The sequence below is a fragment of the Ruditapes philippinarum genome, unplaced genomic scaffold (genome assembly GCF_026571515.1).
Source record: "Ruditapes philippinarum isolate M1 unplaced genomic scaffold, ASM2657151v2 ctg343_1_1_1_1, whole genome shotgun sequence".
Taxonomy (NCBI): domain Eukaryota; kingdom Metazoa; phylum Mollusca; class Bivalvia; order Venerida; family Veneridae; genus Ruditapes; species Ruditapes philippinarum.
This window is the reverse complement of record NW_026861029.1, coordinates 43,807-63,436: the sequence shown is the minus strand read 5'-3', so window position 1 is coordinate 63,436 and position 19,630 is coordinate 43,807. Positions and strand designations below refer to the sequence as shown.

The window sequence follows — 19,630 nt, the reverse complement described above, 5'->3', positions numbered from 1 at the left end:
TCATGTTGTTCTAAAACAAACAAACAAATTAACGAAACAAATAATTTTCGATCAAAATGAAATATTTAAAATAATGTCGATAACAGATATATTAATATATAATGATATTAATAATTATACTATTTCATTTATTCATTAAATAGTAATATTAAATACTTAAAATTTTTGTTCCTGTGAATGACAACTGAAAATAAAATGACCCATGATTAACATTAGCATTTAGGGTCAGTTGTCTATTTTTAATAATTTGTCAGGGGACTTATCAGACTTTTTTTTTATTTTTCACTAAAAAAACCCCGCAAAACGTGTTCATGTAAAAAGCGCCTAAAAACCTTTTACACAGTAGGACTTTACAAAAATTCAAGTAGTAAATTAAAATCGTTATTGTTTACAATAGGGAGTGAAGATTTCCCGTTCTGTTTACATTTAATATTATTTAATCCTTTGAAGTTTTCCCGACAATGGAGACGGCCTTAGGTATGTGTCAACATGTATAGTAACCTCATTTACTCAGCCGCTGCACATCCAAAAGAATATAACCTCTAATATTAGCCATGATTATATTAAAATGTGATCGTATCAAAATGTGATCATATTAAAATGTGATCATATTTAAAATCGCTAGCCCAGTTATAGGCTATCCTTCACATGTTACATACATATCTCAACAACAGTTTTTTTTCTCCCAAGATTTTAACAAAAACAATTTTTTAAATTATACAAGATTTTATAGATACTCAGATTTAAAATTAGACATTTTTATTTCTATATTATTAACTTCGGTAGTTTATGCATCACTGCAGTTTTATTTAATTGAACAACAGGTGTTAGCCTCTATATATTAGATATTTAAGGATTAATGAACCAATTCATCATTTCTAATTTAACATCTGCATTTAAAGAGTTCAATGAATTTATTCAATCTTTCCATGTCTTTCTTGTTTAAAACTGTTATCTCACATTAAAGTGTATAAAATGTTCTTTTCTTATTTCATTAAATGTCATTAATCTTTGAGACTAGTTACTTTTAAAAAAAAATCAAAACAATTTTCTGTGAGTAAATAACACACAATATTTCAGCATTGTATAGTATTTCACATACATGTATATATAATTAAATTTAATAATATATAATATTATGTAACACGTTATGGTTCTTCATCATCTATAGTCTTTTGCTTTTTTATTTTCCATACATCATCCTTCAAGTTTCCCATTGCATGCATGTCCAACGTTACTGGATTGGAATAAGTCTTCCATAAAAGTATGCAATCACAAAGAATTCTTAATTCATCTAATTGTTATCATAAATGAAGATGACCCAAATTTCCTTGTACTGTCCATGTTCATGACTAAAACAACCTTTTTTCCACATGATAATACTTTAACATTTCCAATCATTTTCTTTTTTAAATTCAAATGAATGAATTTTTATAATTTGTAAATATGTAGCATTTTGTCATAAATTCCTGTTACACTGTTGTAAATGTAGCAATTTTTACATCTATGCACTTTACACTGTTATAATGTAGCATTTTTACATCTAATAACGTTACACCAATGTTAACTTATGTAGCATTTCCTCATCAATTCACTTTACACTGTTTTATGTATTCATTAATTCTTTTTACACTGTTGTTATGTAGCATTTCAACATCAATTCATTTTACACTGTTTTATGTAGCACTTCTTCATTAATTCTTTTCAAATTCACACTGTTATCATGTAGAATTTCAACATCAATTCACTTTACACTGTTTTTATGTAGCACTTCTTCATTTTTTCTTTTTACACTGTTGTAATGTAGCATTTTAACATCAATTAGCTTTGAACTGTCAATGTGTAACACATGAAGCACTTAACTATGTACATTGTAATTGAATTCACTTTATAAGTTTACATTGCTATGTAGCATTTTTCACTGATTCATCTTTGAACTGTAAAAGTTACATACTTTATTTCATTTATATGTAGCATTTCATCAAATGAAACTTCATCTGATCCTCATTCACAGAAAATTCCAACATGTATATTTAATATAAAATATCCTGTCTCAAAATATTGTAAAATCCATTGTACTGTTTTAATGTCTGCAAAATGATTCCACATTATATAAATCATATTTTCATCAAATGTCTTCTTCAATCATTAATATTAAATCATTTCTTTGTCTTTTCTTTCTCTTTCTTCTTTTGTTTGTTGAAATGTACTTTCACCCACATTACACTGGTGTCTTTTTTTCCTTCTTTTTTTTCTATATTTAAAGGCTGGCACAAGGGGTAAGAACTATGTATTGTCAAATCATCAAGGGTCAAATTTCTGTTCCATCAAATTTTCTTGAATTGAAAAAAAAGACTTGTATCACCATAGTAACACTTTACACATCTATTTTTTCTAATCATTTAACTTTTGAGATATTTAGTTTAATTTAAGAGTAAATGGCCCCTTTCTTGTTGATGCTCTATAGAGTAACATGAATTTCTATAAGCTTGTTAGCTCTCTATCTTATATATAAATAATGCAATGGTGCCAATCTTGCTTTTACAGATCTTGAGTCTTGCACATTAAACTTTAAAAGCTTGAAGTGAAATGTTAAAATGACATTTAAGGACACACAGGAGTTACAAGAACAGATTAATCAGTATCAAAATACGGAATACTATATAACAAGTCTTTTGTATGACAGATAACCTACGTTGAAGTTAAACACACTGGTATATTGTTTTAAATTTCATACAAGTCCACAAAGCAAGTGGGGATTTTACCTTTAAACTCGCCCTTTGTTCATCCATCCATTTCCATTCAACAATCATCAGATTTCAATTTGAGTAAATAATCACTGACGAAACCGTGGTTTGCATGCAACTTTGATCTGATAGAGGGACTCCCTCATTATGTTATAGAGTATCAACCTTCCATCAGCCCCTTATGGGTAAAAGATCAAAACAGTTAGAAACACTATACACTCTTTATAGTGTAGAAACTATTGATTGTGTTAAATGATTAGTAAAAAATAATTAAATTTGATTGTTTTCCACCACATAACAATTATATTACAATCAATTAAGGAACAATGACTTTGAAAAAAAATTATTTTCTGTTTGTCTTTGGAAATCTATGAATATTTGCACACTTATATTCACATTTTTACTTTAGAAGAAAACAAATGTTCCAGAAAAAAAAGACATAGCACCTGGCACCAAAGGGAATACTCTTTTAGTAACATAGGTAATCTGGTAACTTGGCTCTTTCATGTTGGCGTCCAACCGCTGACAACGTCTTTAACTTGAGAATTCCCACACTAATTACAGGGCAATTAAGCAGCTGTATTAAAGGCAGTCACAGAAAATAAGAAGAAAATTTGCAGGAATTAAATCTTACAATTTGCACAAAATTACAGGTCAACTGCCCACCTGACTTTAGTCCAACTAATTAGACTTGTCAAAGAGACACCGAGATAATTTTGGACGGGCGCTGTCTTTTTCCAAGTCCAACCACGAACTGCATTTTTATGCACGGACGCTTCCCAATTAGAAGTTGTTGGGAGCGAAAACTAGAAAAGTTTCAAAGAAACGGTCTACATTACCTGAAAGAGAATCGTTTTTTATGCAAGGTTCCAAATTATCATACTTCAAAGTCGAACAGAAGTCTAAATATTCCACTTTAATTTTTTTAATCGTTGAAAATTATTGAAAGCGGCCATATTGGAAAGCGGTGTCATGGTAAAATTGTAAACACTGGTAAAATCCATGGTGTAACACAGGTATCGGCGGCAATCGATTGTATTTGCCAAGCTTTATTATACAATTTGTTTATGTTATTTATATATGAATTATTGCAGGAATAACTCTTTTATTCACACACAAATATTTCAGCATTAAAAAGAGAATGTGTAAAGGAAATTATGATAACCTTACTTAGAAATTAAATAGTTTATGATGTCCGATGTCAGATCATACTGCATTTAAGTCCGTTTAAATTGTCAAATTAGATAATATTAAGTTGGATTTTTTAACATCTGTGATCATTAGGTGAAATTTCTGAACTACCTTTTTATTTTATAACCCTGCCATGATTTCCCACATACGAAAATACAATGTAATTGTAGGTACATCTTAATGAATTATAATTATACTATACATGATGAAGCAAAGAAAAATTTCAATTTATATTACACTCCATATCAATTTCTAGTTTATTATCTTTAAAAGAAATTGAGGACAATTGTGTATGGGAAGAAGTTCAAAACAACCAAAAATAACTTTAAAACTCTGAAAAAAAATCTAAAAATTTCAAACTATAAAATGGAATTTCAGACAGTCCTCAGTAAAATACAATTGTCGCAAAGATTTGACGGGGTTTATGATAAAAACACAGCAAGCGGAAATTTAGTGACCGTTATTTAGATGGTGAATAGCATAACAATGTAAGACAGATGGGAGAAATGTTGGAACGACTGTCGCAAAAGGCACCAAAACCTCTGATACCCATTAAAAATTCCATGTTATCTAGTTCCCGTTGAACGGCACCTAGAATGTGTCACATTGAAAGTTCCATGATTACCGCCGTATTATGTACACATCTGTGGATGTTGATTAAAAATTTCAACATTATTATGTTTAAGTGATCAATTCTGTTTAAACCGGCGAAAGGGAGCTCTTGAACCTACCAGAGCCGTCTTTGGCACTCCTGTGTATTTATGTTTCGATTTTGCAGTTTCAGGCGTTTTTGGTGGGTTTTTTTTGGAGGGTGGATACATGAATGTGGATAAGTTTTTTCTGTTTCTTTACATTTCTTTGCTTGCTTGCCGAACCTTGTATTGATAATCATTATCTGTTTGTTACGGTTCGGTATACATGTATACAATATGATAAACAAGATGAACAAGGAAAGGCGGCGTTCAATGAACGCAAACCCCACACGACCCAGGAACATGAACCATTGGCAAGGAGCCCAGGAGGATCCTAAATTAAAATGGGGAAGGGCGCAAGGGAGAGCACGGTCAGGCTTATCACTAAAATGTAACTGAGAAGGAAATCAAAGAAAATAAATAAATGAATGATTAATAGGACCACTAAGTTAACGAGCACATGGGGAAGGGGATAGGAAATTCGGGGAGGGGGCGAAATAAAGAAATAAAACTAGGGGCAAAGGGAAGATACTTACTAAAGACGAAAAAACAACAAGGGACACAAACAAAAGTGTCACCAAAACAGTATGAAACAGGACCACTAAGTTAACGGGCACAGGAGAAGGGGATAGGAAATTCGGGGGAGGGGCGAAATAAAGAAATAAAACTAGGGGCAAAGGGAAGAAACTTACCATAGACGAGAAAACAACAAGGGACACAAACAAAAGTGTCACCAAAACAGTATGAAACAAGACATACACCTTATAAATTTATAAGTCTCTTAATCTGTTCATTTGAAAATTCTGATCTTCTCAATGACTTTTTTTTAATATCCTCTACTTAAAATTTATTTCAATTAAAATATGTGACCCTTCCTTTATAGTTACACAGCATATGGCTGGATCACAATAAAGTTCCTTTTTAGTAAATTAATAAAGTATGTCAAGAAGACATTTAACTTTATCAATAGGTTTAATATGGTATTATATATCGGCAATCGGTGAAAAAGAGCTCTTGAAATATTATTTGTACAAATACTGAATAATTTGAAGTGTATTTCAAATAGTTTCCTTCAATATTTCTTTTACGTTCTTAATTGTCATATAAATATGCATGTATAAATGAAGTCAGTATTTTATCCGAGAGCGACATTTGGCAGTCATTAGCAGTAAACAAGAAGGCAAACCACCAACTGATAAATGTTGAGTATATGTATTAAAATATTTAAAAAATATTAAACAATAGTACTTGTACAGAGCCTATTTGCGATCATTGCATTTTAGGTTAAATACAATGATACTTTTCAATAGTACTTAATAATGCACACATTTATTAAAAAATAATGAATAGATTTATTTCCCCCGATATTTTGTTTAATTTAATCTTCATGCGTAACCCACACTTACCTGCTAGACACACTGGTAGCTACTTACCTAGATAGACGGATCCTCATTTGTTATACAGTATCAACCTTCATAACCCCATGGCAAAGATAACAGTAGACAGTACACAATTTAGAAACTAAATCGATTTTTAAAATGATTAAGTACAGTATTTAATTTATTTTACAAAATTATTTTCTTAGGAAAATGATTGTAAAAAATGTTTTTCTTTTCTTTGAATCTTAGATATTTGAAGATATTCACGTTTAAGAAAAGTTCAGAAAAAAGCAGCCAAAAGGAAATCTTTTAGTAAGGTTTTAACGGCTTTAGTTTCCGTGAACGTTTAAAAATTGACAGTTTAAGGAATTTAAAGGCAGCGTAAACGGTTTGACAGAAAATAAAAAAAAGTCTCGGTTAAATCTTACTAAAGTTCACGCCAAAAATTAATTAAGGGCCCAACCTGACTTAAGCCGCATTTCTCAAAGATAAATGCTATTCTGAACTGATTGTACCTTCTTTAACTTGAGGGGAAAATCTAAATTTTGTCCTTAAGAATGAGAGATATAAAAATACAGTAAAACTGGTCTATGAAAACCATTTTAGGGAGTGAGTCTGTGAAAGACAAGTGTTATACATTTAAAGTGTACAGGTAGAGAGGTGACCTACAGGTTCAGCTACATGCATTTATAATCACAACATTATAGTGAATTGTGGGTTCAAGACTTACTATGGCCATAACCAGGGTTCCTTGACACTTGGACAGCAGGAAGTAGAAAGAAGTTACCTCTAGTGTGGTCCAACTGTCTTTACCATCAAAGCTGTACAATGATATAACAATCTTACACTGAATAAAGTTGTTAAACTCTTTCCCTCTACCTATAAAATGCCAGGAAGAACCTCCCTATACATTTCTATTTTAGTCCTTTATACATCAATAGGCAATATAATACAAATATCTATATAGATCATTTCCCCACAACATAAATCTTGTTCATGTCCGGACATATAACAGTAATGTTGATTTTTTGCACAGTTTTGCACAGGTTAAGTGTAATATATATGTATGTCTAGCATATGACAATAATGCATGGAGCAATTAGTAACGAGGAAATGTAAGTAATAGGTACTAAGTATACATGTGACATGAGTGACATGGTTAGCGTGGACTTTGACACAGGTGACAGTATAGACCAATCATAGTGTAACTAGACTGTCATAAAATAAACAACATCATCAGTTTTCTTTGTTGTCAGCTTCCAGCAATACCACACTCAACATTTCCAAAACAAAAGACCTCAAGTTAAACACTGAATTAATAACTTACTTTAAAAACAAGAGCTTAAACCATCAAAAACCAAAGCTACATTGAAACAAAAGCTTGATAAAGTAAGCAACTAAACAAAAATAAGCTTGATTTAAATAATTCTGAAATTGTATCATTTATATTTTAAAAGTTATTTTCAAACAGAACATTGAACTTAGATTTTCGTCATATAACAGCTTTTCAAACCACTTAAATGCAACAATGACTTACCCCCCCCCCCCCCCACACACACACACACACACAAACCAAAGAAACAAACAAAAACACCATAACCTACCAGGATCAGAATTGAAAACTTGGTGTGAAAAAACAAAACAATATATGATAAAAATGCAAAGGATTTGTGTGTTGGTGAATAGAAGCACCTGTTCTCTGAAGTAAGCGTCCAGATCAGACAAACAGTACAACACATGCTACAAAAACTTCTAAAACTTGTTCTCTCAAATGTTCCTATGATTATAGGATCTCAAACTCTTAGATGAAATCTACCATGACATCTGGCCACAAATACACATATTCTAGCAACAACAACAAAATATCAAACAAAGAATCTTAAAATCACTTCATTAGAACAAATCAAAATCATTTGAAATTTAAATCTTTGAAATTATCATCTTCAAAAGAATTATTTAATATATTATAATAGCCTTGGTCTTAAGTGTGAATGTACTTAAGTGTAAAATGCATTTAAATTAATATAGAAACTTGATGACTGAATGTTGTTAAGTATTTTGATGTCAGATTGTTTTAAAGAAGTAAATGTATGGTCATATAACTAAACCAAAAGAAGATGTAAATTTTCATTTCAAGTTAATTTTTCTTCTTTGAGAATGTGTATGTGACAGCCTGCAAGTGAGATGTTCTTCAGGCATGAATGAGGGAAAAATTGCATTTTTTTACATTAGAAATACTTAACTCTATAAACTGTTCCTCATATTCATTTTTCTTACTTAAATCATACACATAAATGATCTTAATTTAACCTCAACCTTTATAGTTTATTACCACTTTTGGCTATCATTTATCTGTGGAAATCATCTTGTGTGATAAAAGCGGGCATTTTGGGACAGGATCACTTAGTAGATACAAATACTCTCTCCAGGTGTGCTTTACTGTTCAAAAACAATATTTTCTTTAAGTAATCCCGTTTTCTTCAGTGACAATGTAAACAAGGGTTTCCACCTAATAAATTCCCTTATAATGAGTCACCGAAGCTTTATAACTGCCACAAAGTTCTACTAATATTGAAATGATTTACAATAATATTTTCACAATTTCTAACAGTTGAGCAATATATCTTAAACAAGAATTAAGTAGATTGACAAAAATATTGAAAACTTCTAAAAAAAAAATCTTCTTTTTTTCCCCGCTCTTGAGACAATATAGCACATTTTAACATTCTTACAAAAATATGTACTTCAATTATAACATCTAAAAAAATTATTAAAGATATGTAACAACAAAATAAAATATTCTTACAATGTAACATGATTCTAAAAGAGTTAAACAAAATGCTCACCATTATTATAAAAATAAAATAACTAGAAACAAAACAAAAATCTTATGTTCGAGAGGAAATTGTATATACTGTCACCTTAACGCAGTAACAGGTTAACTCTAATTGAATTTTAATAGGAGTTAATTCATTACTGCACTAAGGTGACAATATGTTCATTAACTAAAACTGATGAGTAAGTAATAAAAATTAAAATTCATTATTTTTCACTTTTTACAATGAGCGAGATAGCTATAAATATATATGGGTTTTTTTTCACCATACATTAATGCCTTCCTAGACTGATCATTGACTTCTTCTACAGTAAATAATTAAAAATTTATCTAAAGTCGAATGCTTTAAAAAGCACCGTCCTTATAACAGGAGCTGCTTTGTGATTTTATAACTTTATAGCAAGTGTGCGTAACCTTTCACATGTGAGGTTATAATATTTAGTTATTTATAATGCATGCATCATAATATAGTTAAAAGAAATAACACAACATAACATCAAGGAGAGTTCACTGTACCCCAGAGACCTCGTGTGGCACCATAAGAGCTGTTGCGAGTTGAAAACAACCATATTTCATAAAAGTGCTTTTCATATAATGTTGGGGCCCTCGGCTGTCAGAGCGCAATTTCAAGAGAAAACTGAACATTATTATGCTGTCTGTTGAAGAAAGAATCCCTATAAACCTTTTTAATCTATTTTATCATAATTTCCCCCCTTCAGTTGAAGAAAATCTGTTTCAGGGAGAGAAAAAAAACTACATTTTAATTAGTGTTATTTCATCAATCCTAATGATACAATACTTTGATAAGACCAGGTCTGATGGAAGAATGTCATAAAATGTAATGACAAAAATCTAAACATTGGTATTTAATTGGTTTTAATTAATTAAAATATTTATCAAATGGTGTAAGTGGGGGGGGGGGGGGTAAAAAACGTCTAAATAACCACCAACACTAAATGAGGATATACTGCGGGATGACTGTTTACCTACATATTCAATCATCTGGTTCAGTGACTGATTCACAAGACTACATACATAACAAAACAGAAAGCCCCGTGGGTTGAATCAATACCAGTATAAAAAACCTATCCTCATACATTTATTAGGGCATTGTGTACAAGACGCTGGTTGTACTATGTCGAGTCATCTTAACACACAAAATATGTATGTAATTAACTCGCGTACAAAATTACAAATTGTAATCAATTACACAGCAAAAATCTGTTTGGTTCAAAACTACTCAAAAAGTTTTCCTTAGTGTTGAAAGAATTCTTTTGTTTTGTTAAATTTATATTTAATTCAGTTATTTTTTATGTCAGACTTTATTTCAATGAACACATTCCCTTTGATCTATTCTGAATCCGATGACTTGCTTTCCTTGCGAAAAAAAAAGATATAAAATAAATAACTTCCTTAGGTTTATGGGAGAAAAAAAAGATTTTCAGAACACATTTTATTTTACCATTAAAAGCTTTTCTTCCTATAAAAAAGGCTAAAACTTTACACAAAAGACAATGTGAATTACTACAATATAAATACATATGTATAATTTACATATTCTAATGTTGTGATGATACGATGATGGTATACACACAGCATACTGATGTCATGTACATCTTTTTGTCTGATTGCTTCAATTTCTAAGGGGTTTGTTAAAATTGAGACATATAAAATTATGGTGACATTATCTTCTTAACCTTACACGACCCTACAGCAAAGCATATGTTAATAAATTGCCAAGAAATTAGTTGGCGCAATTTACTACAACTATATAATGACCTAAGGCTACCAATTAAGAACAATTAGTTTGGGGGAAAGTTACATGGGAATATTTTATACACACATACAGTGGGCAGAAATGATCTAAAGGTAATAAAAATGTGTACAAAACAGATCTTTATCTGATGACTTTGAAAACTATCCAACATTTCTATTATTACATATTCTAGTTTACATCCTCAGGCCTTTTAAAATTCACAAAGATTGAGGTATAATAAAGCTATTTCAACAACATTTGTGATAAAAATGAACACAACAAGTACAATTAAATTTGTTTACAATAAGACATCCCAATATTTAATTCTTAAATCCAATCCGAGAAAACTTTATTTCATGCATTTACACTGAATGTATGTTGTTTGGAAACCTGCATCTTGCAATAAGCTGTATCTAAGCCGAGCTCAGTGAACTAGTTAACTGTGTCATAGATCAAAGACCACTTCAAAGGTGATGGGTGGCCATATAGTGTATTTGAAATCATGGAAATTATTGACTTACATCTTTAATCAAATAAAACTGATCCTAGTCCCATCTTGATAATAAAAAAGAACAAAACCAGTGAATAAGCTAATTATAAATCCAAAATCAACCATTATACTCTATGAAAATTAAATTAGAAATTCTGCAACTAATACTATAAAATGGATAGACTCTTAGTATGTATAAATCAAACGGCAACATCATTTTAACAAAGTGCCCGATCAATAATTATTAATCGCTGGGTATTTTGGAAATGTGACCAACACCTATTTTCAAATATTCCTGCTGCTGCTTTGCTAAAAAAAATCGCAAATATGTTTCAATTCTCATCTACATAATTCACAGGATTTCTACCTTTTTTTAAAATAAGATTTCTGGACTTGTTAAAAATGTGTATTATTGACCAAGTTTCATTTCAAATCTGTTAAGTGTTTTAATAACTGAAATAAATATATAAACGAGTCATGCATACTTTCCACCGGCTCTGTTCAAAAATCTTTTTGAACTCAGAACAAAGCAAAATCCTGGTTTATCGAGAATAATTGTATGTTTGTTTTTCTAATCCGACCTAATCCAAATGGTTGGCAGTAGAGGATTAGGAATCTATCACCAGGGGACAGTCTGTTCAAATTGTTGACAGTCTATTAGGACAATCAAAGCGCTTAAGATTTAGTTACAGACCTAATTCATTAATCACTCCTAAAATAATGTTTTATGTAATATCAGTTGAGATGGTTGTTACTGAGTAAATTTATTTTAACACTTCGTAGTGAACATGACTATAAATATAATCTATAGAGAATGTATTATTACAATTTATGAAAATGTATTAAGTTACTGTTGTACTTTAGTACCTAAAAAGGCTAAAATAATAATTATAATAAACTGTTAACCCTAAACATTACTTATTTTTCTAAAATCTAGTTAAAGTACATTTAAAAATGGAAAACATACTGATTGTTAACAAACAACTCAGGTGTTGATAAAACGTTGATAAAATTATGGGCTTATCAGGTAAAGAAAGGTGAGATAAGATACACAGCGCCCTAGTGAGAATTAATGGATCTTAATCAATTATCACTTGCATGAAAATAAGAATAGCATCTTGACCAAAATGGTAACTGGTGTACAGGTACAACTCTTTGGTGAAGGCAGAGAAATCATACAGATATTATTTACAGCTTTTGGTGACCATCCTAACAGGAAAAGGCAAAGCATTCAATGACATTTCAATTATATATCTGCTTGTTTACATTGCTTACAATGCAACAACTGTCAACAACGTGGAAAACGCAAAGCTTGGACGAGGTGACCCAACAGGTCGAATATATTTGTTAATCGTTCATTCAATTAAAATCTAATTAAGAAACTATTATTTTAGAATCTGTCTGTAATTATGCAGAAACATTAAATGTGTTTTCTCTATTTTTATCATGTTCATCAACTAATAGTTTAGATAACACTGATCAAGACCATGAAAAGAGTATCGGTTCCGCTCAATAATTCAATTTGACAATTTCGCAGATCAAGGATATCATATATCCTACGATGATACATTCCTATGTAAGGTGACACCCGTAGATCTTAACGTTGTATATTAGTGGAAAAAAAAACAAACAAATACGCTTAGACAATACTTAACAGTCATTCCATGCATGACCAGAACAAAGAATTCTGTACTGCAATATACGTAACACTCTCGCTTTTATTTTACACACTACACTACCGAAGTTCAAGGTAAACAAACAAATTTAAACCATGGTGTAAAACACAAGCCTGTATTGAAAATCGTCTCTACAATCTTGGCATCAGATTACACGATATTCAAGGATCACGACCTCGCAGTTAAGTTCCAATTTTGAAAAGTCGGCAAAATCCTTTGATGTTGATTTCAAACAACTTACCCTCCTCGTTTGGTCGGTCTGTCTTCTCATTTCCGGCGTACCCTCCTTTCGCCTGCAAACAAAAATTATGTTTATAAACTAAAATTAAGTTTAATTTATGAATTTATTTCAATACAAGAATCTTACTTCTATCTTCAAAGCGTAAATTCAAGACATGAAAAAAGAATGTAAACATCATAAATCGAGTGAAATTCTCACCTCTTCAGTTTCGGTAACCAGTCCCAACTTATCCTCCGAGAGATTTTCTGACGATCTTTTTTCATTTTCTTCGTCACCTTCATCCCTGTAAACTTTCACTTCGTCACTATTTCCATAAATGTCATCACTGCCGCCAGAATTCACATGCGGCATTGTCATAAGTAAACTCTTTTTGTTGTTATTTTTTACACAAAACACAGATCTTAACACACACGTTTTGAATCCGCCATGAAAATACTCTGTAAAGACATTCAGTATTCAATTGCCCAATTGGCAGCGAGCACTTGATGAACTGACCAATCGCTGAGCGTTTTACAAGTCACACGTAATTGGTTGAGGTGCATTGTGGGGATGTGTAATAAAGATCAAAGTAGATCAAAGAACTTGTTTTTTACACGATAACAACTTCATATTTCACCTTATTTTATCGATTAACTGGCCGTATGCGGACTTTACACGAAATTGATTTATTGTTTATTGCATTCAACATATCATGTCACCGTTTATTTGGAAAAAAGGTGAAACATTTTTATGGATAACCGTTAAATTTGTCAGTTTATTGAAAACAAAGAGATTGAAGTATCCTGTTGGCGCCTTCCCTTTGAACTTGGGTAAAAAATAGCAAAATAGGCGCGTACGGATTATGAAGAAATTAAATAAAAATCAAAGTATTGAATTCTAGACCTTGGTAAATGAAATACCATGTAACTAATGATTAAAACTTGTGTTTGATGAAAAAAGCGCAATTAATAGTTTTTAGCATACAGTGTTACATTGGATATCTGTATGTTTTAAATGTAGGTCACCATCACCTCAATTTTCCTTTGATGTAGTCACGCTGCACTAATAATATGTTGTTTAAGATTAGTCATGATTTCCTGCCACATCATTTTATTTTTAAAGAGGCACTCGTTCAGTTCCAAATTGGTTTTAAAGTTCCTGCCTACGGTAGTTTTATTCATCTTAAATACTATTTAGATGTATACTGTATTAATCATAAAAGAATAATGTTTCAATGCGGGGGAGGAGCAATTACATGTTACAGGTGCGGTAGACTACCCCAGCTACTTGCTTGCCACGATCTCACTGCACACAACCTGTTTTAAGAGAATGATTGACATTTCTTTGACATCTTTAAAAGGTTAAACCTGGAGTGGAATAAAAATATTTTTTTTTGTCCCAGGTTAAGTATAGGATCGCAATATGGAAAGGCTATATGAACTTTTGCAGCCCTTCCCTATCAGCTTTTGAGTCCCGCCAAATGTTGCATTTGCAACATAAAGAAAGTTGAAGTCTCATTTTACTAAAATATGGCGATATTCAAGTCTGCATTATGTTGTAAAATATCGAGGTATTTTCAATTATAACACATGTCTTTGCGAATACGAAAAGTGGAAATGCATGCGTAGGGTTATATTTAGTTTAATATTAATCTTAGGTATTTCAGTCACCAGTTAATAATTATTGTTTGGTCAACTTCGTTACCTATGGAATCACATACCCGTGCGACTTTTGCGACTCCGTAAGAACGGTATTGCACGTTCCCCGTTACGTCATTTACGTTATATAAATAAACGTAGTGTGTTAGCGTTACACTATAGGCGCATCAGTAGAATGAAAAAGTGGTTATTTTTTACCGTACAAAGTTCTTTATACGTAATAAAAAGAATATTACTAAATTTACTGAACTCATTGAATAAAACAATAAATTACGCTCGCCGGAGGCTTGCATATAATAATTTTATTCAAGTCGTTCAATAATTTCAGTATTGAATTTGCACTCATTTAATATCTTCTATTTCTGAAAGAGTTAAATCATGTTGACGCTATGTCTATATTTTGATAGACGCATTGCCTTAAATACAGAAGTTAAGCCATTTACAAAACACAAGTTTAATGTTTACTCCGACATCTCAGATGTATATGCCATTTCCGGCTGTCGTTCACTGAGGTCTTTGAAGCAGTTTTGGCACGTTACATAAAATCTTACTGAAAGGGACGGAACAATCTACTTGTGGTGGCGATAATTCTCGTACCACGACGTGTCTACCTCCGCAGCCTGCCTGCGGCGAGTAGGACACTTGCCTCCTTATTTCCACTACATCTCTTTAAAATGATAGAACTGGTGAATTCATGTTCTGTATACACAAGCACTCGTGAAACAAATACTAGCAAGCACTTGGGCAACCATAACTGACTGGCAAGCACTTGGGCAACGATTACAACAAGCACATGGGCAACAAATACTAGCAAGCACTTGGGCAACAATTACTAGCATGCACTTGGGCACCAAATACCAGCAAGCACATGAACAACAAATACCAGCAAGCACATGGGCAACAAATACTAGCAAGCACTTGGGCAACAAATACTAGCAAGCACTTGAACAACAAATACCAGCAAGCACATGGGCAAAAAATACTAGCATGCACTTGGGCACCAAATACTAGCATGCACTTGGGCAACAATTACTAGCATACACTTCGGCAACAAATACTAGCATGCACTTGGGCAACAAATACTAGCAAGCACATGTGCAACAAATACTAGCGTGCACTTGGGCAACAAATACTAGCATACACTTGGACACCAAATACTAGCATACCCTTAGACACCTAATACTAGCATGCACTTGGGCAACAATTACTAGCATACACTTGGGCACCAAATACTAGCAAGCACTTGGGCAACAAATACTAGCAAGCAATTGGGCAACAAATACTAGCAAGCACTTGGGCAACAAATACTAGCAAGCACTTGGGCAACAAATACTAGCAAGCACTTGGGCAACAAATACTAGCAAGCACTTGGGCAACAAATACTAGCAAGCACTTGGGCAACAAATACATGTGCTAGCAAGCACTTGGGCAACAAAAACTAGCAAGCACACGGACAACAAATACTAACAAACACACGGACAACAAATACTAACAAACAACTCGTGTAAAAATACTAGCAAACAGACTTATGGCCCTTTCCGTCAATGTTCAGATGAGGATCGAAGTGTTCCGATTGGCAACACATACCAGCAAACGATCCCGCAACACATACCAGCAAACGATCCCGCAACACATACCAGCAAACGATCCCGCAACACATACTAGCAAACGCTCCCGCAACACATACCAGCAAACGCTCCTGCAACACATACCAGCATACGCTCTGGCATCACATACCAGCAAACGCTCCCGCAACACATACCAGCAAACGCTCCCGCAACACAAACCAGCAAACGCTCCCGCAGCACATACCAGCAAACGTTCCCGCAACACATACCAGCAAACGCTCCCGCAACACATACTAGCAAACGTTCCCGCAACACATACCAGCAAACACTCCCGCAGCACATACCAGCAAACGCTCCCGCAACACATACTAGCAGCGCCCGGTACTTACAAACTTGTAGAAATATGGCGGTCACCAAAGTGCCTATTAAGATATGATGCATTTTCCCCGCTTATTTTAATTTTCATTCCATGAAATGATGCCTTTGATGTTGATGGACTGGATGCGATATATGCAGTGTATCCGACATTAATGCATTTTGAGTATGTTTTCAATTAAATTGTGGGAAAAGAATACTATAGATAAAAGTGCAAAACTTGGCGGATGTTTAGTAAATTTGCATTTTCAAATACATGTTGTCAAATTTGAATTAATTTAGTAATGTGTTCTGTTCACAGTTTTATTGAACAATCGGATATAATATATATTGACATAAATATCGGGCTTGACCGGAGTTCATGACGGTAGGGATGTAGGTGAAATATTGTCAGCAAAAAAAAAAAAAAAAACACCAGGTATGTCTTCGGATATCTCAGAAATAAACGGTATGCCTATTTCATGCTTTCTTTAAGACAATTTTAGTGTGATAAGACTGATTTATTATGCAGGATGCTGATGAAGTGTCGCAATCGTTCGGGGGTAGTTATTGCTTCATACTGCAGTTCTTAGAGACTCTAAGTTTTTTTTAAAGATATTATATCATCGATGGTTTGGACATGGGTAAATCATTTGTTGATATAATTAGAGTGGAAACCTATACGAGTTGAGATAGTGTGCTGTTTTTTTTTGTATGGGAAACGTACAGATTCTAACCAAGAACAAAAAAAAAAGCTTTTCCCATCTCCCATCATTCGTTTTGAATCACCCTATCATAGTTTTATGTGTTCTGGAGGTATTTTTGCAGTAGCATGACGCAGTTTGTCGATAGATATGAACATTTAACATTTGTTCCATTATTTGTTAGCCTCTTCACTCAAAAAAAATCATATGAATTTTTGATCCGAAATAACAATATTCATTTGAGCCGAGCCATGACAAAACCAACATAATGCGTTTGCGACCAGCATGGATCCAGACCAGCCTGCGCATCCGTGCAGTCTGATCAGGATCCATGCTGTTCGCTTACAAACCCTATTTCAAGTAGAGAAACTGATAGCGAACAGCATAGATCCTGATCAGACTGCGCGGATGCGCAGGCTGGTCTGGATCTATGCTGGTCGCAAACGCATTATGTTGGTTTTGCCATGGCGCGGCTCATTTTATAATGTGTCTTATCTGGTTTTCCTTTACCTGGAAATATTATAAACGTGAATTAATTCATCTTCTTTTAAAGTTACATGCCTCCAGATAAGCCAAAATACTTCAATAAAAGGAAACTAGAGAAAAAAAAAATTACTAAGATTTTAGAAAAGTAAAACGATTCAAGATTCAAGTAATGATTTACATGTTAATATATACATGCGATTAATGACTGAATTTTCAGAACTTATAACTATATTTCTACTGCGTTACTAACGATTTACATTTTCAGCAAATATTACTCAACAGTAAGGGTTATTTTTGCATATTTTGACTTTTGTGGTAATGTATGTTTGTTGCAAGTGCCATTGATATTGTGTAAATTGCTTCCTTTTGGTTATTTAATATCATACATTTAAATACATTTTCAAAATTTCATGAAAATAAGCATGAATCTGGAGGCATGCTGCTTTAAAGGCAACTTATTTTCTAATACATGTACGTGTATTATAAATAACGTCTATTTGTTACTTTATTTATGCCATGTACGTAGGGAGAGTTTGGTTTCAACTGTTTTTATTGGAAATATATGACCTAGGTCTGATATAAGATTTATTCGTGTAGACATCTGTTATTGTTTATGTATATAAAACAAATTGTGTTTCATGGTAATGTTTTCTGTTTTGAATATGTGTTACTATAGACCAATTTTTAACTTATGTCGATATTCCTTCACTTTTGAGCTTTTTTTTCATTTTTATATGCTGTACTTTCTTGCTGAATGGCATGATATAATATTTTTAGGAATTTTTCACATTACACACGTTTTATTCCTAATACCGCTAAATATCTTAAATGGACTTGTCTATCTTTCAACTTGGACAAAACCATCCATCATTTTTAGAGAATATTTAAAAAGAAAAACAAACTCAATGCAGACCATGATCAGTCTGCTTCGGAACGTCCTCGGCCATTATCTAGAAGACTGACGGAAAGGTTACGATTGCTTCTGTTAGGTCTGCACTGGTTGCACGTGTAGGTAATGTTATCAGGGTATGGGTTAAACAATTGTTGTTGAATCACCTGAATCAAGTAGATATATTTGTTGATCTGTATAAAAATGATGGTTCATATATTAAGCAATTTAAATATCGTCATGATATTTCAATTAATTATACACGTGTTGATTTATTACATGTTATAAAGAAATGATACACTATAATTCTCCAGTATCGAGAGCAATTTACAAAATAGGAAGTTAAATAGTGTATATTTCATATACAAATTTTAAAATACGCATATCAAAACAATCAGCTGTCTGACAATAAAATAAAGTGCATACAAATAAAAAATTAAAAGATACCTTACAAATATATCGTGTTTATGTACAACTGTATGCATCTGAAGGTAATTTCAACCTTGGGTTTAATCAGATTAAATTAAAGTATAAATGTATAACAGTCGGTGGCGACGATGTTAAAACTTTTTTTTATTACTTACTCAACTTGCGTGAAGTAACACCAACGATTTCATTGCCATATATCCAGTACTAATGTAAAACAGTTTCTCAATGAACTAATATAACAAGTTGTTTTAGAGTCGTTTCTCAGTCATATAATCTGAAAACAAGTTGTTGCAAAGTTGTATCTCAATGAACAATTAGAAATTTGTTTTAGAATCGTATCTGAATTAATTTGTTTAACAAGTTTTTAAAGATGTATCTCATTAAGTCAACGGACCAAGTTGTTAAAGAATCGTATGTCAATGAACTAATAGAACAAGTTGTTTTAGTGTAGTTTCTCAATGAACTAATAGAACAAGTTGTTTTCGTGTAGTTTCTCAATGAACTAATAGATCAAGTCGTTCTAGTGTAGTTTATCAATGAACTAATAGAACACGC

At 32.4% G+C, this 19,630-nt stretch overlaps 1 protein-coding gene across 7 annotated transcripts in view; it reads right to left on the bottom strand.

Annotated features, from left to right (window-relative positions):
* The window catches only part of LOC132714295 (protein pangolin, isoforms A/H/I/S-like), a 71,152-nt gene extending 57,687 nt beyond the window's left edge, over nt 1–13,465 (bottom strand). For 5 of the 7 annotated variants that reach the window (XM_060697125.1, XM_060697127.1, XM_060697126.1 and 2 more), the window contains exons 1-2: nt 13,207–13,465; nt 13,009–13,060 (exon numbers count right to left, since the gene is read on the bottom strand). In XM_060697125.1, the coding sequence (XP_060553108.1) occupies nt 13,009–13,060; nt 13,207–13,365 (211 nt within the window). In that variant the 5' untranslated portion in view covers nt 13,366–13,465. The remainder of the gene's footprint in view (nt 1–13,008; nt 13,061–13,206) is intronic. The other 2 variants (XM_060697128.1, XM_060697131.1) reach the window with 1 other exon arrangement.
* Between the last annotated feature and the right edge of the window lie 6,165 nt (nt 13,466–19,630).